Raw genomic sequence first — 27,899 nt, 5'->3', positions numbered from 1 at the left:
AGCAGGAGGGAAGAAAGAGTGGTTTATGAATTAGCAAGCTGAGGTTCATGAAAGGGTTACTGATTATTGCTGCTAAAAAGCAGAAGGGAAAAATGATTCTGCTTACAAGCAGTGCCATGTCACAAACAAAATACTTATCTCACAGGCTAGCTGAGGCTAGAAAGCAAAGTGAGATCTGATCTTTCAACTGGGAGGCCTTCAGGAATCGTCTGAACATGATCCATAAACAACTCAAAGGATGACTTTAAGAACCTCTTTCTCTCTCTGCTTGGTATGCTGGTCGTTTATCATTGTGCTGAAATGGAATCCCCTTTAAAAGATATAACGGCTTCTTGTTTACTTAAACACAAAGTGGATGATGGGCTGAAAGGTTTTGCTGCCAGCAGAGCAGTCACGGAGAGCTTGGTACAGCCCTGGGGCTGAAACAACTATGCAGCTCCCACGTCCTGACCTCTGCCAAAGCAGCCGCAGTGCAACGGGGCAAGGGGAGCCTCGGCTGTCCCCACCAGAGCTGTGCCGCCCGTGTCCCTTTGTGGAAAAGCACCAGCACCCCACCGGGGAGGCACCCAGAACCACATGCCAGGGGCTTTCTACCACAGGCACCCCCTGAGAGGCAGAGGCAGTGGTACAAAAGCAAGGGCAGCGCTACTTGGGTTGGACAGCTTTAGCTTTGGGGTCGGCTTTTCCCTGCCCCTCATTTTACTGGGGGAGCCAGGAGCTTCAGCGGTGCAGCACAGCACATCGCTGGGGACCTCCCCGGCTTCATCCCTTGGGACCAGAGGGGTTTTGCTGAACGGTAGAGGAATTAAATATCTGCCCCTATTTATATTGAGGAAGCATGATTTAAAATATAAGGGAAACTGAGCGAGGTGCCACGTCATGTCAAGGGCAAGGCTCTGTGCAGAGAAGGACAGAGTGAAGCATGCACCCGCTCCGGTCTCACCACGTCTCCATCCAGCACCATCCTCCTCCTGGCTCCTGGTGCCAATTCCTGCAGAGCAGGAGCATTTTTGCTCAATCCAGGACATTCCCGTTGGTGACAGGGAGACCAGCGCTTTCTACCAAACTTAAAACATTTGCTTTTCTTCACGGGGCCTGAACCGTGCCGTTCCCCTCCCGCCTTCATTCCCTCCTACTGTGCGTTGGGGCAGTGCTGGGCCAAACGGACAGGCCTGGCCCTAGCCCCGGAGTGGAGTCTGGTAGTTGTGACCGTACGAGCAAAGTCACATTTGGGCAACCTTTGGTGTTTTGTAACCTCTCCTTTTCTCAAGCTGGGTTCTTTAACTGGAACTTCCTTGGGGGACGGTGGGGAGCAGCGTGGGTCCTGTGTGGGCAGTGGGGCTGAGCTCAGGCTGCAAGCAGCTGGCAGCATTTTCTGGGATTTTCTTACAGCTTTTGTGTGTTTCCCTTCCACAAGTAAGTCTCTGTCCTGTGGGACACCAGCCTCCATAGGGGCCAAGGCATGAACCACACACTCAGGAAGCTGGTTGTCATCTTTTTTTTTTTTTTTTTTCTTTTTTTCTTTTTTAATTTGAAATAACTCTTTGAAGCAGATTCAGGGCAGATACCACTGACCTCTTACCACAAACGTTTAACATGTATTATTCTCAATGATAAAGTCATACAGCTTAAAACACAAAATAAAGGGGAGGGGGAAGAGAAAGAGGCCACTGCCTTTGCGTGAGTCCAGTTCCCTGGTCTGGAAGAGCAGAAATTCAGTCCCAGCCCTGTCCGCCAGGCTGCCACCGTGCTGTGCCGGGGCCAGGCGGCTGGCTCGGTGTGGAGGCACTGTGTCATAAGGTCCCGTGCCCTTGTCCTTTGCTCTGGTTCATCCTCACCTCTCGTCCCCGCAACGTCCCACTGCCACGTCCCTCCGCGAGCACTCGCGCTCCTCGCCCCGGAGGGGTGCCGTCCACGTCCTGGGGGTGCAGCCTCCTTAAGTATCGTGTATGTGGCTTCTGTCGGGTCTAGTCTAGGAGTATATGTCTGTCTTTCGGAACATGTGTAATGTTGTGTAGCAGTGCTCTGGTTCAATAAAGCTTTCATATACATAGCAGCAATGAAGTCTTGCCATCAGGTGACGGAAAGGGGCAGCTATTGGGTAGGGCTGGCAGATGTGGCGGGGACCACGGCCCCTCTCTGTTTGCTCTTCCTCTTCTTGGTGCCAGACTTAGCATCTTTGGTGTCTTTCCGATTTCTGTTCCCATTGGTATTATCTTGCTTTCCTTGCTCTTCTTTTTTCTTCCTTTTCCCTGCAGTAAAGCAAAGGGCAGGGGTGAGGTTCCCAGCAGGACAAGTGTGCCCAGCGGGGTCCTGTGGGCTCCTGGCATGGCTCAAGGGGTGGCTGAGCCCTTCCAACCACCTGCCAGCCTGCTCTTTGTACTGCGAGCTGTTCCTAAATACACACAGGGAAGGTGGCTCAAACCTGGATTTAGCTGTGCATTTCCCAGCCTCTGGCAGGAGATTTGAGACTCGCATTTCCTTGCCACCACAGCCTGTTCCCTTTTGCTAATGCATCTTGCTGCCTGCACCACTGGCAGCCAGGCAGGGCTTGTCCCCCCCCCTCCCTGCTCGCTGGTCCCGTGCTGTTACTCACTGCTCAGAACCGGTTCCCCTCCAAGCAGTCAGCCCAGCCACAATCTTGTCCATCCCGTAAGGGGATGACCAAGCCACTATTCATCCTGTGGACACAGCAATTCCTGGGAAAAGCACAGACCTAAGCATTCCTACAAAGGAGGTGACACCTCCCACCTGTGCAGCACACGGAGCTTGCTCAGCTGCCTTTTTATCGTGCTGGGCCATTAGGCTAAATACTGCCACGTGGAGTGGTGCTGGGGAGAGGTGGTGAAACGCCCGGTGCTCACTCACCTTCGGGGCACTGGCTCTTCTGCACGGTGCACCTCCGCACCTCCGTGGTGGCGGGGCACAGGGACACGTCTCCGGAGGGAGCCTGCAGGATCCGCCGCGTTCGATCCTCATTACCCTTCTTGAAGCCGCACAGCTTCCTCTTCTTGGAGCAGGGCCCCCAGGGCCCCCACTCGCTCATTTCACATTGTGCTGCCAGATAACAAGAAAGGCCAGAGATAACTCTTGTCTCTCCACGGCTGCCTCCACCCTCCCAGGAGTCCCCCTGCAGCATTGCACCTCTCCCTTCCCAAGGCTGGAGGAGCGTGTGTGCTTCCCCAGCAGCTTCCTAGGCTTTCACAACACCCCCTTTCCTACCATATGGTGAACCCTGAGCTGTACACACTCCACGAGCAGTTTGCATTGATGTCATGGTGCTACAGTGCCCAGCAGGCTCCAAAGGGCTGGGTACAGGGATGCTGATACCATCACCCACTAGACACCAGTGCAGCACCATCTCTGAAGGGTTTGTTTTATAACCTAAGCCAACCTGAAGCAATACATGCTACAGGACCCAACGGATGCACAGAAAGCTCAGTGGAAGGTGCCTGAGTGTCGCTTACCAGGACTGCTGCACTCCATGGTGCCGTTGGCAGCAGAGTAGCCTTCAGGGCATGTGACGTAACATCTCCCTTTGTGCAAATACAAACCTTCCTTACATTTTGTGCAAAAGTTTCGGCTGAAACAGGACTCACAGTTCTCAATTTTGCATTCTGAGGGGAACAAAAACACAAAGCCATCACGCAGTCTGACGCGAACATGAGTGCTGGCAGGCTGGGCTAGCCTGAGCACCACAAGGGAGCTGTGATTTGTGCTGTGTGCGTGTGCTGGGGCTGAGGCTGTGGCTGTGCAGGCAGGGCAGCTTGGGGAGGGTACGGGTGGGCAGGGAGCAGGCATGGGCAGTGGGAGAGCTAAGTCCCAAAGGCTCAGGAGGCTCCTGATCTCTCTCACCAGTTTGATTCTGGCTCCAAGGAGGCTGCAAGCAGCCAGGGCGAGCCTCTGGGTGCCCTGCCAGGCCTGGTTGTGCTACTCGAATAGCCATTAGTTTTCTTTGCACTGTTCCCTGCTATGGGACAGAGCCACTGTGCTGCGGCAGCAGCTTCCAGGTGGAAATCAGGCAGGGTGGAAAAGGTCTGGGCTTGTGTTCAGCCCGAGCACCAACTGGCTGAAGTGGGAAAGTGGAAAGAACAAAGCCCAGTCTCAGCCGCTCCAGCTGCAGCCACAATATGGGCTGCAAAGAAACTGAGCTGGACAGAAACCTGGCCGTCAGGGTGGCTTGCATGAAACTGCCAGGGAAGTGAGCTTATTTTTCCACGTCCAGCTTCTTTCTGGTGCTCTGGCTGAACGAGGCAGCCCCGGGCTGAAGTTCTCACTCAGAGAGCTGCTTCATGACCGTGGACAGGCAGAGGAGAGGAGCACCACGACCTGCCCGCGGCACGGAGACACCACTGATACTCACTGATGCACTTGTTCATGTCTGTATTGCGAAGGCCAAAGTATCCCAGTGGACAGGATGGTAGGCAGATCCCGATTTGCCGGATATCATTCCTCTCCAGAAGGATGAAGAGCTTGGGGGAACATCTCAGGCACCCGTTGAACTCGGAGCACAGGTCGCAGCCCCTGGCACAGCCCTGACTCAGCTCGGTGCTAACTGGAAGAGCAGGAGAGAAGCAGCAGTGAGCACCCACCCATGGGCTCAGGGACACCAGAGCTCTGCAGTTCCGTGATTTTTCCCCAGCCTTGCCCTTTCTGATGGTCCCCAGGGCTTGGGGTTGTCCCATGAAGAAGGACACGGCCAGCTTGAGACGGGGCATCACTGCTGAGCCCTGCCACTCCAGCAGGAGCCAGCTCTTTGGAGAGCGGCCAGCAGCTTCCTGGAGACAAATCCCCCTCTGAGGGAAGCTGCCATAAATATTTGATGTGAAGTATGAGTTCATGTCTTGACATAAGTGCCACCCGGAGAGAACAAATCAAACCCAGCTCAATAATTCATTAGCCCTGTCCCTGCGCATGGCTTTGCCCAGGGGATGCCTTGGCCCCCCTGCACTCACTGCAGCTCTGCATCTGCTATGTCCAGGACCCCAAAGCAGCCACCAGCTACAAACAGCACCCCACTGCCTAAATGCCCTGTAAGAGCAGGATTTCACCCAAACAGAGGTCACACAGCAGTGCCTCTCCGGACACCTCCAGGGCAAGCAGGGACCGAGGCCATGCAGTGCTGGAGGGAAACGCTTTGAGTAATCCTGCCTTGTGCTCTGAGCCGGGCTGAGGCCAAGCTACATCTCACTGTGACCCCTCTTGCATTCACTGTATCTGGCAGCGTAGGAGATTTCACTGCCCCCAAAATAGAGATGTGTTCTCAGCTCCTAGATTCAGTCCAAGAAAAATACTCAATCCCATGTCTTGAGAGTTTTCTGCTTTTAATTATCATGTAAAATGCTGCTTGTTTTGAAACCAATAGCATTCTTTGCAGGCTAGAATGCAGGTTATTTTTATTAGTTTATTATGCAAGCAGTGTCCTTGTTTATGGAGAGACCGTGTATTTTAAAATGTATTCCTTTAAAAGCTGTGTTTACTACACTTCAAAAGCAAGTGTGGAGCTCCAGAGTGTTCACATGCCAGCCTGAGAGGTGGGGAAGCTTTCCTCTCCCTCCCACCGTGACCTGGGGTCCCAGCAGCTCCCCTGCTCCTTGTCCTTGCCCCGTCACCAGTCCCCACTTGTCTGCAGGGTGCAGAGGCTGCTGCAGCCTCAGACAATGAGACAGAAAGCAAGAGGGATTCCCAGGCTGGGGACCTGAGGTGCCCAGCTGCCAGGAGGGCTGGCCAGGTCTGGGCTAACCTCCCCGCTGCATTTTGGGCTCTGGAAGCAGGGATCCCTGCAGGAATCCAGCCCCATCCCTCCTGCACCCCACAGTACTGAGGTTTGCTTCTGTGGCAAAGGTACGAACCAAGACTCACTGGGAATCGTGTTTAATAGCTTTAGCCATGACCTCGAGTTTTCCCTGTTCTCACGGAGCTCCAGCAGTCCCCGTTTTAACAAAAAATCATTTTTCTGTAATTCAATTTAAAGCCGTTTGAATGCAAACCAGTTCTAAAACGAGCTCGCCTAAATGAGGGGAAACCCATGCGGCTGCTTTTGTGCTTTTCGGGCTGCTCGAGTCCTGGGGTGGGGCTGGCCAAAGCCCGTCCTGGCCGCAGGGGATAATTAAAACCCGCCCTTGCCATGCACCTCGGGTTGCAGCTCCCCGGCCATGACCACAGGAAAAGGGACCACAACAGGCAAGATCCTGCGAGCAGGAGAGCTGCACAGGACCAGGGGAAGGCTGAGACCTCGCTGGGCACCAGGAGGCTCTGCCCACCCTGCGCATCCACAAACATTCCCATTCTCCACGAACGGCAGCGCATGACGAGGAGCAGAGAAGAAGAAAAACGTTTCATACGTACTTCGTCTTTGCCTCTTGCCCTTCACCACTTTGCTGCTGCCTGTTAGATCCATCGAGCTCAGAAAAAACACCACCACAAGCAGTCCAAGCTGCATAGTAACTCTCCAGCGCTGCAGCCCTGTATCGCAGGGTGATCGGAGTCCGTCCCGCGCCCGGGGGGCTCTGCTGCCACTAAAACCTCTGGGGCTGGCTCAGAGCTGAGAGTCTGTGTGTGAAGCCTGGTGCAGGACCATATCCACAAGCTACCGGCGCAGCAGCAGAGGCCTTAGGTAGCAGGTAACATGGTTCTGCCTTCATCCCCATACGGAGCGCAGGAGCTTGGGTCTAGTCCCATCTGGGGGCTCGCGCAGTGAGCGTTAGCTGCTCGTAGTTTCCACGGGCACGTGCAGGAACTGGAAAGGAAGAGGAGAAAGGATTAGCTCCACTGGATAACGAACACTGGTCTCCATCATTCCTGTCTGGAGTGGGTCAGCACGGTGCCAAGCATAGAGCAAAATCTGGGGGAGCAGCACAGGGAGGGATCACCCTCCAACCCCACCTGCACGTTTCTGCTTGCCTTAATAAATAACTGCACGTCTTTTTTTTTTTTTTTTTTTTTTTTTTCATGGAAATGCCTGCCGTGGTCTTGCCAACTGTGGCTGCTGAACCCAACTGCAGCCGTAACTTGTTCGTTGCAGTGCCAGTGCTCCTCAGCCCCTGCTCACCAAGCAGCAGACGGCTGCTGCGGGCTGCCAAGCACAAAATATGTTTCCTATCAAGGGGGCACCTCTGGGGGCTGGGAGTCGAGCTGGGTGTGCAGCGCTGTCCCTGGGGACAGGGAGGGATTGTCCTGAGAGCTGCCGAGATGCTGCGGTTTGCTCCAAAGGCAATTGCAACGCCCTGAGCTCCCCGTCCTTGCAAATGCAGCTCTGGGAAATGGCTGCGGAGGTGGATTTGGGTGCTCTAGGAGCAGAGGAAGAACGACTCCCAGGCTGAGCAGTAAGCTCTGGCACAGCATGGTGGGGCTGCACTCTTCTGTATGCAGCTGGCAGAGCGCAGCCCCACCAACTGCTGCCATTGTGTGGGAATAAAGGCAACAACATTCACTCAGTGAGGTCAAATGAAACAGAAAAGGGTTTTAATCCCTTTATAATAACTGTTCAGACACTGATGCCCCCAATGGCCAGTGGCAATGGGGCTGGAACAGTGCCCGGCTGCAGCCCTGGGCATCACAAAGGGTTGCAGGACCCTGCTGCTCACACACCTTGTACTCAGCTGTCCTGGGGAGATACCTCCCAGCCCCACGGCACACAGGGACCAAAGAAACCATGGGAGCTCACCCTGCTCCAGCTGGGAGCAAGCCCTGCGCCCAGGAAGGTGCTTCCAGGGGCTGACTGCACCCCAGCGTCACCACCAGGAGCCCCGAGCAGCCACGCACGCAGCAGAAAAGCTCTTGGAAACTGCTGCTCGTAGCAGCAGTAGCAGGTTGGCAACATCTCGAGGCAGCAGCTGGAGGAAGATGTGACCCGTGTGTTGCCGGGCCTTGCAGCAGCACGTCTCGATGCTGAGCTGAGCACCAGAGCAGAAGCCTCAGGGCAGCGTTGGTTCAAGAGCACCGGCGCTGTCGGGAGGGCACGTGGCACCGCGGGGTGCTGCTGGCATCCTCCCGCCCCAACAGCCTTGAACTTTTCACCGTATCCCCGCTGAGACTCCCCTGAGAGCTGCTGGGGCAAGAGCGCAGCGCTGCCCATGTGCTTGTCGTTACAGCCCGCAGCATCATCCAGGGGATTTTCAAATAAATAATTAGTCACTTGTGTAAACACCAACTTGTTCTGCACTTCCAAGCCTGTTTGCTGCAAGCTGCTTTATAAACACTGTCAAGTGCTTAAGCTGGGCTGTTGGGAGTGTTTACCGGAGCGGAGATCCACGCGGAGATCACAACCCTCACCCGCTGCAGCCTCCCTGTGCTCAGCATCCCTGGGCACACGTGTGGGGCAGCCCTGCAGGGAGGGGTGAAGGCAGCACGGCTCCCTGCATCCTCTGAGCAGCACAGAATGGCACAACATGGCATGGCACGGCACAAGGTGATGTGGCACGGCACGGCATGGCATGGCACAGCACGGCATGGTGCACCTTGGCATGGCATGATGTGGGTGGCACGACACGGCACAGCATGGCCCAGCACCACCAGGTGGACCCCAGGGATGCTCAGCAGGGCCGTGTCAGCGCAGCTCAGCCCAAACTCTGCCCAAATTAGCCCTGAAAGCCAGCTGCACCGGGGGGAGCACCGCCGCCACCCGCTCTGGCTGCCCCTTGTTGCTAATCCCAGTGCTCACGCAGGTGACGTGCCCCGCAGGACACACACGCTGGACCTGCTCCACGTCCTTCCATGTTTACACAACAGTCACAGCTCAGGCAAACCTCCCCCACTGTTTCGGGACAGCAGTGGGGATGTTTTCAGGGAGCCAACACTCCCCCAGCGTGCCAAGAGCCAGCGTGAGGCTTGAGCCTCAGCCATATGAGCCCATCCCTTAGGGCTCGCTCGGCGCAGGGGCAGGGACCTGCCATGGAAAACCTAGAACACAAATGGAGAAAATGCTTTTTCCTCCTTCTTTCCTTGCAGCCTAGCCCCAAAAGAGCCTGAGCGTCCAGCAACAGCTGCTCACTCAGCACAGAAAACTACTGGATGCTGAGAAGCCTGTGCCATGGTGGGTCCCCAACACATTCTCCACATTCAACCCCCCCCAAACTCCCTGCGCAGGACTTGTGCCTGTGGTCTGCCCCCCAGGAGAGGAGCCGGGTTCTCAGCTCTTCCCACCCTCACCTCAGGACACAAATTATGATTCTTGATGCTATTGCAGCCATCAGTCAAGCTCAGGTTGCTGCAAACAATTTCCAGTCTAAACATTAGCAGGATTTATGCCATTATCCCATCGACAGGAAGAATTCGGGGTAACCTGAATTGCTCTGAATTCATTTATGGAGAGACCTGGCCCCTGCATCTGAGATGACAGTAAGCCTTGTTTGCAATTCAATCAGGATGAATTGGTCCTTGGGAGCTCCAATACAAACCAGAAAATGTAAACCATCCAGATAATTTACCATTAGTCCTCCTACACACAAGGTGAGAAAGACCGACGTTATATCCCTGGGATATTCGAGACCTAATCCGCAATAACTAAATTGCTGATATATTGCCTCTCACCGAACGTATCGGGCTATCAGTAATGTAAACGGGCTCTCTGAAGGTTTACTGAAGCCGGGAGAGAAGGACCAGATGCTGGAGGGCTGGAGGCAGGACAGCGGCCAAGTGCAGCAGCAGCAGTAATGAACCCTGGGACCTGCCCGCTCAGCTGCCAGCACCCGGCTGGACACCAGCTCCGAGCACAGAGGATTTGGAGTTTCCACATCCTGGAGTTGAGGAGAAAACTTGAATTTCACCTTGGCAGCCTGCTTGGAGGGTGGGAGCGGTGCAAATATGCTAGGAGACCGGACTCCAGAAGTTTATTCATTCTTCCCATTCTTTTTTCTCAATTTCTAACTCATTTCTATTTCTAACTCATTTCCATTTCCATTTCCATTTCCATTTCCATTTCCATTCCCATTCCCATTCCCATTTCCATTTCCATTTCCCTGTCCAGCCCTGCTGCTGCAGCAGAGCCGAGTCCCACCAGGTGGGACATAGCCAGCAGGAGAGGAGGCACCTTTCAAACAAGCAGAAGCCCACACACGCGTTTATCTCGCTGCATGCCTTGCCCTCCCTTGGCAAAAGCCTCGGGCAGCCTCCCCGAGACATCTGAAGCTCGCAGTCTGAGGTGGGGCTGGGAGCCGGGCGGGCTCCGAACGCACCCCTTTGGGTGCCCTGGAGCTGCGGGTGTCAGGATCCAGCCCCAGGGGGCCCCATCCCAGCCCCTTTGGAGCTCCTCACATCAGAGGGGCTTCCCCAGAGCTGGCCTTGGTGAGCTGAGCGCAGTTGGGGAGTGGGGCAAGGAGATGAGAACCGGAGAGCAGCTCAGCACCAGCCACATGCGCATGGCCCTTGTAAACACAGAAGCCTCCAAGCACCCGCAAGGTGGGTGAGGGCTGCAAGGACGCTGCGAGCTGCAAGAGGAGCAGCAACACCAAGCACCCCATCTGCCTGCGAGCCCCCAGGCGTCTTCTTTGGCTGTGCAGCACCGTTATGCCTACTTGACCCAGAGATGTGCCCAACTTGCATGCCCATGAGTGCTTCCTGCACCCGGTGCCTGTGCCTTGCCTGCCCCGTGCTGCCTGTGGGGTCATCCTGCACAGCTGGGGACCCCCAGGGTCACCCCACACGCAGGGGTGGCTCACCCATGGGATGCCCAATACTGCAGAATCGGCACAAGAAGGACAGTTTCCACCAAAAGCTCATTGTGCTCACGGCTAGGACAGTCTCCCTCTCAGTCAGCAGGGCAGAGAGACCTACACGCTACAGAAGAAGCTCTTTGAAGCCCTGGGTGGTGGAGAGTCCCATGGGTGCCCAGCGTGGGCATCGCGGCTGCCGCAGGGTGTCTCACCCGGCCAGCGGCCCCGTGCAGCACATGCAGAGCCACTTTGTTCTGCCTAATCCTTGAAGCAATAAAAGAAGGCTGCATTAAGTCAAATTTCCGAACCAGAAGGTCTTCATTTGATATTATATCCGAGTGCCAAGTTCTGCAAAATCCCTAACCCATAAACTTCACTGAAAAGAAAAAAAAAATAATAATAATAATAAAATAATAAAAAACAATCTGGCAGCGGAGCTCTCCGCAGCATTGTTGAGGTCTGACTCCTTCCACCAGCTTCTGCACTGCATTCCCCCACAGCTGCGGAGCCGTGCTGTGACCCTGCAGATGGGGAACGGGACGAGGAGGGGTCCTGCTCGCGGGCACCCCCCTGCCCCATCCCCAGCAGCAGCCCCCAGCCCCGGTGAGCTCGGGCTGCTCCAAGTGCTCCTGCGATTACCAGTGCCACAGTCCTCTCTCTGGGAGCGCTTGTGCTCGGCACTGTAAAACACCAGGAAATTTTTTACTGGGGGATTTCCACTGCCCTTGCTGCCGGGCCGGGGCGAGGAGCAGCAGCGGAGCTCTGCGGCAGGCTGCAGGCTCTGCCGTGCCCACGGGAGCAGGGCAGGAGCTGCAAGGCAGGAGCTCAGCTGGGGTCCCAGAAGGATCCAGCTTATTTTGCTTTTAGGTACGACTTCACGTGGCTTTAAGCCTCCCCTAAATCTCAGTAACTCACCAAATGCCAACTGGTGACAGGATGCACTGCAACAGTAGCAACCAAAGCAAGTTTCAGGCCAGGGATTTCAAACCAGAGCTTTTTGGAGCAGCGCAGGCCGGGCGGACTGAAACCCAGAGCCTCCCACCAAAACCAAAAATCCTCATTAACCCTTGGAGGCTGTGCTGCTGCACACTGGGGTGCTCGCTGGCAGCCAGGGAGGTGCAGGGCAGACACACATGGTGCCCCCACGTGTGTGGGGATTTAATGCCATGTCCTATGTGAGCACGCAGCAGCTCAGCTCAATGCTCAGCTCCTATCTGATTTCCCTGCGAATGTGGCCAAAAAAGGGTTTTCAGCAATATCGTACAATTGACTCTAAATGCGTGGTTTTAAAAGCAAACTTCCCAGGCTGACAGCAGCCCAGCGAGCCACAAGCTGCCGTGTAACCCACTCCTTTGGGCAACAGCAGAAATGAAGCCCGGGGCAAAGACCCTAAGCAGCACCTGGGGCTTTCTGCTGGGCCATACGCAAAGAAAGCGTCCTCCAGGTGGGAGCTCCCCATGAGGACTCCCCGTGTGCCAGCTCTGCCACCGAAATGTCATGGTGTAGGAAACCTGAGCCTCGCAGAGCCCAGCGAGCAGCAGTGATTTCAGGAGCAGAAGGAAAAACACAACATGAAAAAGAGCCAGGAGCCTCAGCGTTGGGCATCAGGGCAGGGCCAGGAGTTGTGCTGGTGGGAGGCAGCGAGCAGGGCAGCCCAAGCTTTCTCCTGGCCAGCTATTGCTGCAAAAACTTTTGAGTTCTGTGTTTTTTACAAGGCTTTTTGCTATCACAGAGGATCATCCCAGCAACAGGTTGCCTGTGGGCATGGCTGCCAGCTGTCCCTGTACCAGGGTCTCCAGCCAACACCTCCATCCTCGGGGGAGGACACTTTCACACCCCGTGGCTGTCCCCGCAGGCTGTCCCGTCCCCTCCAGCTCTTGCTTTGCCAGCAGAGCCTCCCAGCCCCACGGTGGGGGCAGAAAGGTGCTCGGGTCTAGCTCAGACAACGGGACCACGGGGTTTGCTGTGGCTGGCTTATTTTGGGTGTGCTGGCAGGGTCGCATCCATGTCCCCTCTGCCACCAGAGCGGGTGCTCCCGCGCCCCAAACTCGCTCCCCGCCACGTCCCTCAGGGTGGTGCTGCTGCTCTCGCAGCCGGGGCCGGGGCACGGAGCCAGCTGGAAGGAGCCTCTTCCCCAGGGTGGCTTCCAGGCATGGCACAGCGCCCGCGTCCCGCAGAGCCACCGCGTCCCCGGCCCGGGCCAGAGGTGAGCTGGCAGGCAGGAGGTCAGGGGCACAGGTGGACTCCAGGCAAAATAATTCACAGGGGATGGAGCTGCGGGCAGAGGTTTCGCTGCAAGTGCTGGGTCCCCACGGGATCTCAGCTAAAGCCTGGCCACCAAAAACCACCTTTAAGCACTGCCTCAAGTTCACGGACCTTCACCTTGCAGGGCTTCCTGCACTCATGGCCAGTGACCAGTGCACAGGAGAGCAAAGGCTCCATCCCTACCACGCTGTGCAACATTTGCTCCTGCCAGCATTGCCTGATTTTAATGCCTTTTGCTGCAAAACACTCCTTTAAACCCAAAGCAAATCACCTGCACACCCCCACACCCACCTCGAGGGCCGTTCAGGGGAACACACATGCCTGAGCCTATAGAAACCATAGGAGCCCAAGGATGAAAATCCCCCAGCGCCTGCATCACGCTGCAGCCCAGCTCTGTAGGTGCACAGGACCACAAGGTCGGGTCTGAGACTTCGCCACGATCCAAGCACACGTTGGGGACACCCAGAAGGGAGCCAGGTCCCTGCCCAGCCGTGGGATCACCGCCGCATGGAGCCCAAGCCCCCGCTAACCCCTGGGCTCAGCCGCCCAGCGCCCAGACACGGCAGCACTTCCCCTGCACGGCAGCACCCGGGGTGTTAACACGGCCGTGTAATTATTCCCATGATCGCCGTTAACCATTTCCCCACTGATCCCACCTCCAAAAACCCCAAGGAGCACTTACTTACCCCGCGCTCCTCGGCTGCGCGCCGTGCCCCCATGGGTGCCGTGCTCCTCAGGAGGCTGAATTAAGGGTCGGTATCGAGGCAGGGACCACTTAACGGGTCAGTCCCCAAATTGTGCAGCCCGAGCCCACTCCTCTCCCCGCGAGCCGGTGCACGGCAGCACACCGAGCAGCCACGGCGGGTCCAGGAGCCCTAACGAGCTCCGCGCACTAACGAGTGTCACCGACTCGCTCTGCGCGCCCCGGTGCCAGCTTTGGGAAGGGAAAGCAGCGGGAACGGGAGGGAGAGGCAGCCCGGCTCCCCTGCACAGCCCCGCTCACCTTGGGGGTGGGGGAGCTGGGGATCCCGGCAGATCGGGCTGTGATTTCTCCCAGCTTTCATTGTCTGAACTCATTATCCGCGTTGCACAAGGCAAAGCCGCAAGTCGGATGCTGACAAGGCTCGCGTTCCTCATTAGCAGCCCACATTGCAAAAGCTTCATCTAAACAAACATGCATTCTGAAGCCCTTACCTCTGACTTGTCACTCCCTCATCACTGCTGAAAAGACTCTTACTGGTTTCCCAGCTTTAAAACACTACAAGACCAACTACAAAAATCCTCGGTTCCTCCAGAGAAAGTTACATGCACGTCTCTGTCAAAAAAAATGAAAAATACTTTCATGGCGAGTTCATGGAGAAGTCTGGTGCATTTGGGTCTGGGGGGGTTTGTTGACTTGTTTTTTAAAAGCAGGTTTCTAACAGCTTCCCAGGTTTTGCGCAGAGAAACAAACCCTTCTGTGATGTGCAGGATTTCAGCTCGTAAAGATCGCCCAGGCTAGTTCATACTCCATCAGCCCACGCTGCTCCCTGTGTGTGCAAAGCAGAAAGTATGTGATCATATCAGAGCAATTTGCACATTAATAAATCCTGGTCTCAGTGCCGTAGACTCCATCCCCATCCACCGGGTAGGGTTTTTTTATTATTATTATTACCGGAGTATCCAGCTTTGTAAAGGCATCTAGTGCAAACTCCTGCATGAGGGAATTCCACCCCACTAGTACCACCTCCTAAGACAATATCCAGCCAAAATATTGTGACTGTTGCAAAACCCGGACTGGAGCTCAACAAAGGACCTTCCAGCGTTGCATCCAGAGCCAACGGGGTCTCAGTAAATTACTGCAGAGTGACACAACATCCCGTTCTCTTTGTAGTCTTTTTTATTTATGACAGTTAATTCCAAGTTATTACTAACATTTCAGTGGTAACTGGCATATGAAGTCATCAGCTGTCACAACTGCATCTGTTAATAAACATGTCAAATATTAAAAGCAGCTTATTATCCTCGGGAGGGAGGAAGGCACCAAGGCGATGAGCTTTAAAGCCCGGTTATTTTTCCATCCCTGGCTGTGCAACGGGAGGAAAGGCTCACGCGTGGGAAAACGTCCCTGCGGTGGATCCCTGCTGCTCCCTGCCCTGCGTCGCACCCAGGCAGCCCACGAGCCCTCTCCCCTCTCCCTCCTCACTGCTGCACCATCCTCATCCCCCTTCCTCTTCTCCTGGGACAGACTCTGCTCCACATGGGGTGTGGGGTGTGAAGGGGAAAGCCGAGGTGTGGGCACCCCGCTGGGGTCCCCAAGAGCCACCGTGCCCAGGGGGCTGAGCAGGATCTGGCCACCACCCTCACCAGCATCCCCGTGCGCCTGCTGTACTGGGGATTTGGGAGAGGGATGGCAGCAGTGTCCCCGTGTGTCACTGACCCTAATCCCAGCTCCCAGGGGGCAGACACAGTGCCTGCAACATGGGGATCTGCAGGGAGCCCTGACAGCCCATCCCCCAGCACTGCTCCATCGGCACCTGGAGCTAGAAATCAGGGTCTTGAGCCCACTCCCACCCATGGGTGGGTTCGGGAGGACACACGGGTGCTGTGCAAGGGGCAGCAGTGGCTATGCCATCTTCTCCCTTACCATTCAAAACCTTAATTCCCAGCACAGGAGAATGTGGCATGTCTTCTCCTGTGCTCTCTGTCTCCGTGGCTGCTCCACGTTCCTCATCCCTTGGTGGCAATCCCAGGCACAAAGCCTGCTCCTGCCCGAGGCTCTCCTTGTGGCACTGCCTCTGCCTGTCTCTGAAGGTAATCTGCAGGTCACGGTCTTTGAGGGGTGCTACAGAAATCGGTGGTGATGTCTTCTGAACTCTCAACTTAGGGGTTATTTGGTGATAACCCAACCAAGCAGTTCCTTTAAAGCCCAGACATGAGACTTGCAGTGGGCAGGAGTCTAGAGAGATGCAGAAGGCGATACACAAAATGCCCCATCCTTGCCTTCCCCCTTTTGTCTCTCATTCCTCCTCCTCCAGCCATCCTTCCCGTGGCACTATATGGGTTTGAACCAGAAGATGGACGATTATCCCCAGAAACCACCAGCGGTGGAGCTTGCCCACGCTCAGGCTGCTGGCTCCTTACGGGGAGGAACCCCATCTGCACGGCGCTGGGACCAGCAGAGAAGGAGGCAGAGCTTCAGGGCTGGCAGCTGAGCAGCCCCAGCTCTGCAGAGCAGGGAGAGGAGCTTCAGGCTCCCAGCTTGTTCCTCCTCCTATTCTGCATCTTCAGGGAGCCTCAGCTTTGCCACAGCCCTGAGACCACTGCGATGCTGCAACGGAGCAATCCGCTCTGGGGCTGGCGTCCCTCATTACAAGGAAAGAGTCAGCAGGAAGGATCCCATACCCAGCCCTGTCCCATTGCCGGAGGTGCCTGCCCTCTGCAGCACACAGGAGCAGGGATTCCCTCCGGCACAGCCCCTGCTCCTGCCTTTCGGTGCGACGCAGCCACCAGCGCCTCTTCCGCCAGCTGTGACCGCGGCCGGCTCCAGACGGCTGCGCTCCCCCGGGAAGTGGGTCAGCTCCTCTAACCATCTGAACACATGTCAGCATTTATTTTAGGTGTAAGATCCACTCGAGCAGATGCCATAATTCTTCTGTAATGAATAAAATTCTGTCTCAGCTTCCAAGTTTTCCTAGGGACATTACAGGACAGCATGCTGACATATGAGCGATGCCAAGCAGGGTGACTCACCAGGCAGCGCGTAGCAAAAGTCTTGAAGAAATGAGCTGCATTATCTTCACTTCATCTTCCCCAAGCTTTCACAGCTCCTGGCTGAAAGGCGGAGGGCACAGGCTCTTCCTCAGGCTGTCTTAGGACCGATAGTGAGCTCCCGAATCCTCCTCTTGTGTCCCTCACTTGGGTTCAGAGCAGGTCCCTGCTGATGCTCCGCGAGCCACCTCTGAAGATGTGTTTCTAGGCATCCTTGGGAGCCTCTGGCAGGAGCTCTGGAGCTCTTCGCTATGAGGAAGAGGAGGGATGCCAGAGGGGACATGGCATAAAGTCCCCCAAACACGCTGGGGATTTGTGTTCTTCAGGTAAGAGCACAAAAATACAAAACAGCCCAGAACAGGCAACAAAAAGAATCCACCCTTCATGCAGCTTTTCCTTTGCACTGTGCATGTGTTAATGCATGTGGATATGGACGTTTTATTTGTCCTGAATTGTCTTCGGCACTCTTTAAATGTCCCTGGTTTCCTACTTGTAAACTGCATCTTCTGAGCTCACTGCTGTCTCGCAGGAGCATTAGGGAATGTGGTTTGAAAATTGCACAGATGCTACGTGGTCACTGCCGTCAGTCTCCGCATTAAAGACCTTTTCTATTTATATTTAGAGGTTTTCTGCTTTCTACTCTAGGAATTTCTGAAGGGCCATCAAACGTCGCTCTGGGACAAAGTCATGAAATTGAACGAAAGAGTGAAAAATCTCACGAACTGAGGATTTTGAATCCTGTGCTTGCATTGGATGGCCAAACCTTTTCCTTTCTAATCTTTCTCGGATCACTGCAGCTCCATTTGACAGCTGTAGATCAAGTTTCAGTGTGGAGCGAATGTTTATAAGCGAGCAATAAACCCCTGAAGACAGAGCTTTATAATGGAAAGGCTGACAAATCCAGCAGTAGGACCAGGGCTACCGGGCGCATCAATAATTAGTGAGCAGTGCAGTGTGTCCGACTGAAGGCAGGGCGATGTGCTTGCCAGCTCCCTGGTGTTAGAAGGTATCATTGCAGAGGACAGTAAATCACACTAAATCCTGCCTTAACACCCTCCACAATAAATCCAGCATCAAGTCCCACATTTCTTCCCCTTCTGACAGGCAGCTAATTTACCGTTTTGTTTTGCTTTAGCTAATGGCTCTTGAGGCTGATCCTAAATTAATCCTAAACAGGCTGTTTCTCTCTCGTACAAAAGGACACGAAATTCCACATTTTCACAGGGCAAAAACGCCAAGCCACTCCAGATTGAAAGCAGAGCCGCTGACTCAGGAGGTTTTCCTTGCAGCCCACAGAAGTCCTGGCCGTGCAGGTGCTGGGGCAGCGTGGTGGGCTCCTGCCGTCCCCGTTCCTCGTGCTCTGCTCCCAGGGGCTGCCCCAATATTCCCTTCCCAGCAGCTTCTCCTCTTGTTTGCCAGCTGCCCGGATGCAATCAAGGAGAGGTTTGTGTAGAAAGGGCTCACCAGATTTGCTCCTCCAACAGCCAGGGCATCAGCCCAGCGAAGCACTGCGTTGGCTCCAGCAGGACTTGGACGCTGCCCACAATTGCCAAAAGGCTTGATGGCCGGTTTTCCATCACCCTTATGTTTGTCCACATTATTGAGGTGAGATGAAAAGCCTCTTCTCCTAACCCAGAGCCTGTCCAGTGCCCGGCACATTGCAGACCTGGTGCTCCTGCCTAAACCCAGAGCAGGGAAAGGAGCAGGGCACCTGGCTCTGCGTGCTGCGTGCTCCCTGGTTTGGAGCTGGCTTCAGACCTTCAGCTGAAAAGGTCCTGGGCTTGGGGACCAGGGCACGAGCAGGCTGCAGGGATGATCCTCGGTGGGGATGGCACAGCACAACCTGGGGCAGATGCATCCCTGTCCCAGCCCACTCTGCCCAGGCCCAGCCGTTCCCTTGCAGGGCTCCGTGCCTCACCCCACACAAACCATCGCTGTGCCTGCTCCGAGGAGGAGCCTCCCCCTGTTTCTGCAGAGAAAACGGTGACTCCCACATCCCCAAACCCACTGCTGGAGCACTTGGTTCCCCTCCCCATTAAAACCCTGCCTTAATCTGGTGGAGCTCACCCAGCTGTGCCTCCGGCTCTGTATCTCCATGTGCCCCCAGGTGCCAAGTGACAGCAATCCCCCCATGGAGACCCCATAATGCCTGGGGACCATGGGGACACCCTGGATGGGACCCATTGGTGTCCCCCCCAGCGGCTCCAGCAGCAAGCAGCACAGCTCCTGGCAGACCAGGCCTCTGGCATTAACCCTGTCTGCAGGAGATACCAGCACCTACAAGTTCTCAGCTGGCACAGAGGATGTATTACTCATCCCCAGTGCCTCATCAGCCTTTGATAGTATCTCAGCATAAGCAAAAAACAGAAAAGACGCTCGCTGAGACACCAGAAGGAAAAGGAGAACGGTTTGAAGCCTCTGCAGCAGTGCAGCCCCAGCCCTTCCCCGTGCTGTTTGCCTGCACCCTTCTCGGACACAAAGCTCTGCTTTTCAGGGGGCTTATCTAGCGCAGGATGATTGATAGCCTGGGCAATTGTTTTTAATAATATCTGCACACCTGCAGTCCTCAGTCCCCGGTAATACAGTTATCCCAAGTGCCTAACTTCTTGCATAAACAACCGCTCTGGTTGCAAAGACAACTATCAAGTTCCCATCGCAGCCTGCACAAGCCCCGCTCGGGGGTCAGGCACGGGGGCACGCGGGATCATTCCTTCCACGGGGGAGCCAGCAGAAAGGGGCTGCTCTGCCATGGGGGATCACTGGGACGTGCCTCTTTTCCCAGGGCAGAGCGAGCACCCCGGGGCTCCCCGGTGCCCGCAGAATGACCGGGGCATCCCGTGCTCTCCGTGCTTGCCAGGCATGGAAAAAAGGGAAAAAAGGGGGATGAATGTAGGAGAGGGCAGCGTGTGGGTGGTGAATTCGTGCCCCCAGTGAGCCGTCCTGCATCCAGCACCTCGCCTCGGGGTCGGACACCGCGTGCAGACTGGGCACTTTGCCTCCGCCCTTGGAGCGGCGTTACGCGCATGCTGGGAAAGGCTCCCCTCCCGCTCGCTTCGAAGGCCCTTTTCCCCTGTTGTTTGAGGAATGCTGTTTGAATTAGCTCCACGGATTGCAAACAGACCCCGTTGTTTTCCTTTTCCCGGTGCAGGGAGGCTTCTGTTCTCTTTGGCCTGCTGGATTAACCAGGGGGCCTCACACGCTGACCCCTCTGCAGCTCAGGGAAGCTAATTTAATCCCAATATTGTTACAGATCACAGCAGGACAGATCTCACAGATTCCTTGAGGCAAACCAGCGCTGAGCTCTGGCAGGGACAGCAGCGCGCTGTGTTTGTGGAGGCAGGAGCCTCTGCCATTTTTTTTCCAGAAAATTTCCTCTACAAAACTCAGGAGGCCAGCACCGGGGTTGTGGGGCAGCCCCGGGCACAGGGAGCTCCTACCGGGGAGCTGCTCCCCCTGCACTCCACAGCATCCCGGGGTGCACAGGAGGGTGGGGGGCAGAAGTGAAGGTAATACAGGCTGGCACTACCTCGCTATTTCTTTCTCCTTCTTATTTTTCCCCACTGGATGCTCCTGGAGCTGTATTTTTGAGGTGTGTTGTTGTCAGGTCGTACAGAAAAGCCGCAGCCAAGCTGTGCCTGCTCCCAGCACCCATCACCTGCCCCATCCCTGTGTCACTACCCCCGGGCAGATCTTCAGGTGGACCAGGGCTCCATCCCTGGCCCTGCTGGAGCTGTCACAGTCCTTGCACCAAGCACTGGGCAGGATTGGGCTCCCCCTGCCCTGGTTGTGCATTGTCCCCACCCCAGCCCCAGGCACTGCCCCCTGCCTTGCCCCATGCATTGCCCTCCGCTGGCTCTATCCACATTTCTCATTTCTCTTCTGTCCGTAGAAGGCAGACAGGATCCCAGAAACCCTTCTTAGCTCTTCCCCAGCTTGGATCCTTTCTGTCCTCCTTCCCCACACACAGGACACGGCCCCACGAGCTCGGTCAGAGCAGAACCCCAGAGAGCCACGGGCACTCCTCTGTACTGCCTGTCCTGTCCCGTGCCGCAGGGAGATGGGGAGCTGCTGATTCCTGGGTGGCTGCTCACCATGCCAGGGCAGCGCCCACGCACCTTTGTGGTGCTTTGCTTCAGGAAAAGGCACCCGGCACCTTTGTAGCAGGGCAATCAGACAAACCTCACTCGTGCTTTAATGTGTGCTGTAATTTCCCTTCTCTTCCTGCGTGCAGCGTCTCAGCTCTTCCTCCCCTTGACCTCCCCTACCCGAGGCGCACCGGTAGCTCCGGGATTAAAGTCAGTTTTTCTATTTAATAAACCTGCAGAAACCCTCATCTACCGCCCGGTGCACCTTTCCAAACCACATCATGCTTTTCTTTTGGGCTGAAGCAGGGTCTGCTCCAGAGGAAAGCCAGCCCGTGGTGCCACCACCACCACCCAGGACCGCATCCAGCGCCAGCAGCGGGGGTCCTGCTGCTCCCCAGCGTCGGTGCCGGCGGTGCGGGGAAGCCCTGCCTCCCCCAGCATCACTCCGGGGGGCTTTGATGTTCGGGAAACGTAAATTGCTTTGAGACACTATTAAAGTCAAGCTTAAATGATGACAGGCCACAGGGCTGGGACTTCCAGCACGTCTCGGAACTCTGTCCAGAGCTGGAGCTGGGAGAAGCACAGCAAGGAGGACACAAAACCCGGAGTGTTTGCAGCGGGGGCTGCCCCACGAGCAGCTTCTCCCTCCCCGGGTTTCTGCCCCACTGCCAGGCTCGGTGCTGCCATGAGCATGGGGCAAGGGGGGCCCCAAAGAGCTGCTGGAGCCCAGCCTCCCCTTGGCCACGAGCGGCTCTTGGGAACATTCCTGCTGGATGACATTTCCCAGGGCACTGAGAAAAGGAAAAAAAAAAAAAAAAGGCACTTTTTCCCAATATAAATTCTTGCAACATTTAAAAAAAAAAATATAACACAATAGCTGTAAACTCTGAAATGGCTGGGGGTGAAAAAGCTACAGCTTGGCGTGGAAATAGCGCTGCCATCCTCACCGACTGGTCAGATCCCAGATGTGAGACATCATGCGTGACAAAAACCCCAGGGGAAGGCCACGCAGGAAGCTTGTCATTGCCGTGGACTCCCACCCTGGCACGGGGACACACGCAGGTGACCTCAGGAGACCCCAGCATTGGGGTCAGTCACCTGCGGTGGCGTGAGCAGAGCTGGGGTGGCCCTGGACCCTCTGCAGGGTCAGCCAAAGCCTGTGGAGGTGGCGAGGAATATCGCTGTATTGAAATCAGGAGAAATAAATCATTTCTATAGCAAAAGCAAAAGTATAGCAAAACCAGCAACGTATTTTGCTGTACCAGTGTAGCAAAAGCTGTAGAAATGTGCTTGCTCGCTGCGTTCCCTGAGACATTTGCAGCACGTCTATAATTATTTTAATTATAATTAAAGGCTCTATGCTGTGAGTGTGCTGAAGGAGCACGGCTAAGGCTGCGCATACGGCCTTAATTCTGCTGCACTCCGGCTTTTGAGAGGTTTCCAGTGGAGCCCTAAGCTTTGCTGGTGCGGATGGGATATGTCTATGTATTGTGTTTTAAACTATATAATTAATTGAGTGCAATGCTCTGCAAGGAGCTAATTCTGCCTAGGGATTTGGGTAATTCTATAAACATGGAGAAGCAGCAACGCCCAGCCCCGCCGCCGCGCTCGGCGGGGAGCTGCAGGGAGGAGGCTGGGCAGCGCTGGGAGCCGGGTCCTGGGGTTGCAGAAAGCCGGGACTGGGGCTCCTGGGGCCTTGGGGGAAAGGGAAGGGAGAGGCAGGGATGGGGAGAAGGAAAGGGAAGATGAGAAAGTGGAGGGCTGGGGGCAGGGGATGGCCGGTGCCACCCCGCAGCCGCACCGCGGCACTTCTGCACATGCTGTCCGCTTCGAGCTCAGCGTCTGCACGGAAAGAGCCTGTGCATACTTGAAATATCTTCAAGATGACGGCGCGAGGAAGAGAATGGATCGTGCATGGCTCGACAAGATGGCAGAGCTGAAAACAATGGTCTGAGGCAAAGGAAAGAATGCTTCAGCGAGGCCTTAGCCAGAGAGCCGCGCGGGGCGGCAGAGCAGATGCTCGCGACGTCTGCTTTGGGGCTTGGTGGTTTTAGACAGTCAGTGCAAGTTCAGATGAGCTATTCTCTGGGAAAATGCAGTGACGCCTCCAGGGTGCACAGGGGAATGACTGAGCGACTCTTCTCATCTGCATGAAATATGTCCCAAACCCTCAGCCGCCACCCTCCCCGCGGGGACAGCCATCCTGCGTGGCCCCGCGCCCCCGCCGCTCGGAGGGCGCTGAGCCACAAGGTTCAGAAAAGGCGGATTTAAAAAAATATCTCAGTGAAATAACCCAGGGAGCTTGGATATTCAGAAGCTTTGGGTGATGGGCAGCTCCTCTCTTGCCAGTCAGTGGGATGAGGTCTGAAGCACAAACCATGTAGGGACACTTGCCTCATTCCCTGCTTGGGAGTTTTGGTGATTTGAGGGAGATGCTTGGGCATAGAGTATAGCAGACAGCCACCCCAAAAGGGACAGGACCATCCGGGAGCCCCAAACCACAGGGACTCATCCAGCTTCCACCCCATGTTTACGCTGCAGACAGCACCAACAGCCCCCGGGGCACCGGCAGAGGGGCGAGGGGCAGGTCGGAGCCACGCTCCTGGTTAACATTACTGGGAAATGCGCATCCATTTCCCCGTTGTGCCTTTTATAATCTCCTCCAAGCCGCTCGTGCATATTCCAGGCACGTGCTGCGGGATCTGTGAAGGGCACGGGGCGTGCGTGGGAAGCGCCTCGCTGCTGCTGGCAGGAGGCTGCGGCTTCGCGCCTCTGCTCCCCGAGGAAGAGCCGGGGCTGAGCCACACAAAACCCACGGCCGGCCCCTCTCTCCAGCACCGCTGCAGCAACAGGCATGAGATGCTCTTTCCTGGAGATGCCTTCTCGTTTGCTAGGAGGGAGAGCGGCTCTCCAGTGATTGCAGTGTCAGCAGGAGCTACCAGGGACGTGACAGCCTCTCGTGGAGCCTCTGCCCGGGGAGCTCCGGGGTTTCATTTCCAATTAAGTTTTTCATATGGTAGCATTCAGAACTCTGATGGGAGATGAGGCTACTTTTGTCTAAGAGAGAACATACTTTCACTGTTGCACCCAGCCCAGAAATGACTTCTCCGCTATTAAAATGTGATTTAATTTATCTCCATGCATTCTGTGATGACTAGGACTTGTTCTAAGGAGACCTTTAAAGGAGAACTTTCACGTTATTAAATGTATGTGCTAGGAAGTTGAGTTCTGGCATCCTCTGATAACCAAATTTCTTTTCTAGCCTCCACTATATCCATCATGATAAAAGCCCCTGCCAAAGCCCTAACTCAAGCCATGCTTCTGGCATATTGTGAAACGAATCGGGGTGGGGGGCGGGGGTGGGGAGAAACCCACAAGATGCTCCAGTCCAGTATTTTTTTTTTTTAATCAAAGTTTCAAGGATATTGATGGTTTACCTCATAAGGTAAACATTTGTAGCCCAGTTGCTTTCCCAGGGTTAAACCAGAAACAAGTGGCTATCCGAAACTGCAACTAATTTGCTCTGACAGACTCCAGTCAGCTTCAGAATGAGTTTTCTTAAAAATCACAGGCCCTCGATATACTCACAGAGCGGTGGCGTTAGTGTTTCCCCTGAGGACAACAGGACAAATGCATTTTGGGGGGGACAAACCCTCTCCCTCCCCACAGCACGGTGCCTGTCCCCTCCGGACACTCGGCTCCTGCACCACGGAGGGAAACCCTGGCAGCCCCCAGTGCTGCCTAGCCTGGGGCACAGCACCCATGGGTGCACCCCCAGCCTGTCCCCATGCTCTGCACTTGTGGTGGTCATACAGCCGTGGGCAGCAATGGGTGACAGACCCTATCCCCTTGCTCCTGCCTCACCACCAGCTGGAGTAGCCTTGAGAAGGTCATTATGTGCTGCACCAAAGTCCCCCCCCAGGCCCTTTGCCACCCCCAAATTCACCCACCAGGCTCTTGTGCCAGCCACCCCTTTGGGTGCCACTCATGGTGCACCCAGGACAGGCACTGAGGGTGTCAGGGTGCCCCTCAGCCTCCCCGCCAGCACCATTCGCGCAGCCCTCCCGCAGCACCACCATGCTTAACCCCAAACCGAGCCACAGCAGGGCTGGCTGGAATCAGGGAACAAAATCCATTCTCAGGGTGTACCGAGCCATCCAGGTTGGGGGGATGCCGCTGTCTGCTCGGGCAGCGGGTGGTTAACAGCAGCATCCTGCTGCTCTGCCTCCTGCGAGCTGCCTGCAGCAACCCGGGGCTCGTAGGGCTCTATTTATTCTGCACTGACAGCTGGCTCACTGAGGACGTCACCGTGCCAGCCTTCCTCCTTGGCATACCCAAGATTAACGCGGCTCCAGCTCCGCGTACACTACCTGCTAACAGATCCTGGGTCCGATGCCAGCCGGCACCCACCGACGTGCCAGCTGCTAGCTACAGAAACCTCAGCGCCTCGAGCTTCAGGCCCTCTCTGCCCTCCCAAATCTCATCTGGGAGGCACTGGTCGTGCCCCCCCTTCCTAGCAGTCCCCCCAATGCTCATCCAGCTGCGGGGCGTGCGGCTCGGCAAAGCTGCACGGTGGGGAACGGCACGAGGGAGCTTTAATTCAGTTCAAGACGCGCAGCGCTACTGTGCTCGCTATTAAAAGCTCCACGCAGAGCGTGAGATTTCCTGCGCACAAAGAGGAAGGTATCTTTTTTTAGAGCCTAATTTTATTGTTTCCCCAATGTATTAGCTCGTGGACCGGAGCCACGGCAAACCGTGCCGTGAAAGGAGCTCCCTTCCGTAAAAGCGTCTCCAGGGCACGACGACGGCTCTGGAGCAGGGATGGTGCCAAGATGCTTTCACCACCAGGGCTGGCATTGCCCCCGGGACTCTGCACATGGCACAGCACCACGCTGGCACCGCTGGCGTGCCCGCCTGGCACAACGTGCCCGTACAGCCCTGGCTGCCAACCGCAGTGAGCTGTCGCTCTGATCTGCGTATAAGTCAGAACCTGTAAGCGGCTCCTCGCTGTTCGAGGCTGGAGAGGGAGAAGGGAAAGAGCTGCCAGACCCCAGCTGGTCTGGGCTCTGGGAGCTGGTGGAGGATTAGCCCAGCAGCGTGTCTTTACAAATCGCTGGTTCCCAGAGCACACAAAGCAAAGCTCTGAGCGTCTCGGCAGTGAGGCAGAGACAATTACTTGGGGAAAACGACGGCGTTTTCCAGGAGGGCACACACAGACGGGACCCTGGCTTCCCACAGCTCCTGTCTTACAGCGGGCACAGCACTGGGGCTGGGCTGAGCAGATCCCTTCTGCTACAGCCTCTGCATCCTGGGCTTGTGCCTCCCAGACCAGAGAGGGTTTGCAGAGCAGCCCCAGTCCTTCCTGGCATGGCCTGGAGTGAGGAAGCTGTCTGACCCAGGAGACAGGGAGGCTGCTGGGGATGGTTTCTCTGCTCGGCACAGCCTCGTGCCTTCTCTGCAAGGTGTCCGCAAGGACTCGGGACTGACTAAAACCCTGCGAGAGCCTGCAGGCAGGCCCCAAAGCGCACCGACCACGGACACAACCCCACTCCTTCAGCCCTCCCAGTGCGTTCTGACCTGGATAGGGAGGGAAATCCAGGGCTGCACTGGCTCGTGGCAGAATTATCCATCCCAACACCCCCAGCCGACTCCACTGCTGTCACATCCCGCTGCCAGCCCCAGTCCCCGTTCCCTCTGTCCCCTGCCCGCTGCCCACCCCGGGCTGGGGCCTCCCCACCGGCCACCCCGTTGCAGGCAGCGGCCGAGCTGGAAGCGCTCGCTACTTGTTTCACGGGCACTTCCGACATTTCCAAAATTGTTTTCGTTCTGGCTTGGAATGAAGACAAATATTTCAGAAATTTCCTGGATAACATAAAGTTTAAAATATCCTCCAAACTAAAATAGAAATAATAGGCTATCTCAGCTCTCGCATTATGTCATATCATGCCAGCTCATGGTACACTGTGCAGGATTACAGATGGCTCGTGACGAGCAGATGTAAACAAAAATACAAATAATGTCAACAAGAGAAGAGAAAAGAAATGCTGAAATGAGAAATTCTCTAAAACAATCTTTTTTTTTTTCTGCCTTGTGCAAATTAATTCTCCATGGGAAATGGCTGGGATTTCATAAAAGAGCACAGTCTGGTCAAAGCAGCCTTGTCTGGAGGAGGAGAGACGCCCCGGGAGCGCTCCCCACCAGCGATGCCGCGGCAGCGGGGCTGGGCGCGAGCTGTCCCCGGTGCCCCTCGCCTTCCTGCCCCCTCCTCCCCTTCCACCTCTTATCTGCTTGATGGAAAGCCAAGGCGAGCGTGGGGCCAGCCCCGCTGCGCACCCCCAGGTCCGCGCTGTCGGGCGGCAGAGATAAAGCCAAGATGGATAAAGCCGGGCGCCGGGGTTAACCGTGGAGAGCAGCAGCTCGGAGGGGAGCGGAGCGCTCGTGGTCCCCCCCTGGCCACGCAGAAGGGCTGGGTGGGCTCTTACCTGGAGCTGGCTCCTGCCGTCCCTGCTCATCTCCCACCCGGACGGGTGCTCAGCGCCGGCACCGCTGCCCCACGCCGGGGCTCTGCGCCGGGCGGACCGCCGGGCGCCGGCTGGCACCCATCCCCGCCTGTCCCGTGCCTCTCCAGAAAGGCTCTGCTGGGAAGCAGCGCCGAACCTCATGTCTCCGACGCTGTATCCACCCCTTCCCACCCTCTTGGGGTTCGGTCCTGCCAGTTCCACTTGTGGGCTGTCCTCACCACTTTGGGCCTTTCTACCGCTCCCCTTCTTGTGGCTCCGGATGTCACCACAGACACGCTTTTATGAGAGTGGGCTTGTGCAAGGCTTGTATAAAGTGTTCTCAGAAATACGAGGTCCTGTCATTTGTAAAACTAATAAAAATGTCCAATAATTTTTACAAGGGAAAAATGAGTCATTGGATGGCACATTTCTCATTACTGGCATTTTACAATTAAAATGAGTATCTATTGAATCAACCCAAAGCTCTTATTGTTAGCAGACACTAATAACTTCCTGAGCTATTGAAGATACTTTTTTTCTGAAGAAACATGACCCCTGACCACTGCATTTCTCGTCGAGAGTGGTATCCAGCTGAGACCAGCTCTGCTCAGCTCCTGCTGGAGTTGTTTCAAACACATCCTGATGAG

General features: G+C 55.8%; 1 protein-coding gene across 4 annotated transcripts; it reads right to left on the bottom strand.

Moving 5' to 3' along the window:
* Positions 1-1,511: 1,511 nt before the first annotated feature.
* Positions 1,512-27,343, bottom strand: RSPO1 (R-spondin 1). Of its 4 annotated transcripts, none has more exons than XM_032202082.1 (7): positions 14,572-14,624; positions 14,112-14,446; positions 6,349-6,739; positions 4,364-4,555; positions 3,468-3,617; positions 2,869-3,057; positions 1,512-2,252 (listed from the first exon to the last, which is right to left on the bottom strand). In XM_032202082.1, exons 3-7 carry the CDS (start codon positions 6,440-6,442, stop codon positions 2,095-2,097), a joined length of 783 nt encoding a protein of 260 aa, XP_032057973.1. In that variant the 5' UTR covers positions 6,443-6,739; positions 14,112-14,446; positions 14,572-14,624; the 3' UTR covers positions 1,512-2,094. The 4 variants fall into 4 exon arrangements, with proteins under 4 accessions (XP_032057973.1, XP_032057974.1, XP_032057975.1 ...); XM_032202083.1 differs by having other exon boundaries at positions 14,112-14,232; positions 14,371-14,590; XM_032202084.1 differs by lacking the exons at positions 14,112-14,446; positions 14,572-14,624 and adding an exon at positions 27,235-27,343.
* Positions 27,344-27,899: the final 556 nt, after the last annotated feature.

The sequence above is a fragment of the Aythya fuligula genome, chromosome 23, assembly GCF_009819795.1.
Source record: "Aythya fuligula isolate bAytFul2 chromosome 23, bAytFul2.pri, whole genome shotgun sequence".
Lineage (NCBI taxonomy): Eukaryota > Metazoa > Chordata > Aves > Anseriformes > Anatidae > Aythya > Aythya fuligula.
The sequence above is the reverse complement of the archived record's forward strand: the minus strand, read 5'-3'. Positions and strand labels throughout refer to the sequence as shown.

Bases quoted from the DNA above. Each gene is read 5' to 3' on its own strand.
- RSPO1 (XM_032202084.1), bottom strand. From the start codon at position 6,442: ATGCAGCTTGGACTGCTTGTGGTGGTGTTTTTTCTGAGCTCGATGGAT. The intron at 3,618-4,363 runs GTGAGTATCAGT...TGTTCCCCTCAG, and splicing joins AGACATGAACAAGTGCATCA to AATGCAAAATTGAGAACTGT. The intron at 2,253-2,868 runs GTGAGTGAGCAC...GCTTTACTGCAG, and splicing joins GAAGAGCCAGTGCCCCGAAG to GGAAAAGGAAGAAAAAAGAA.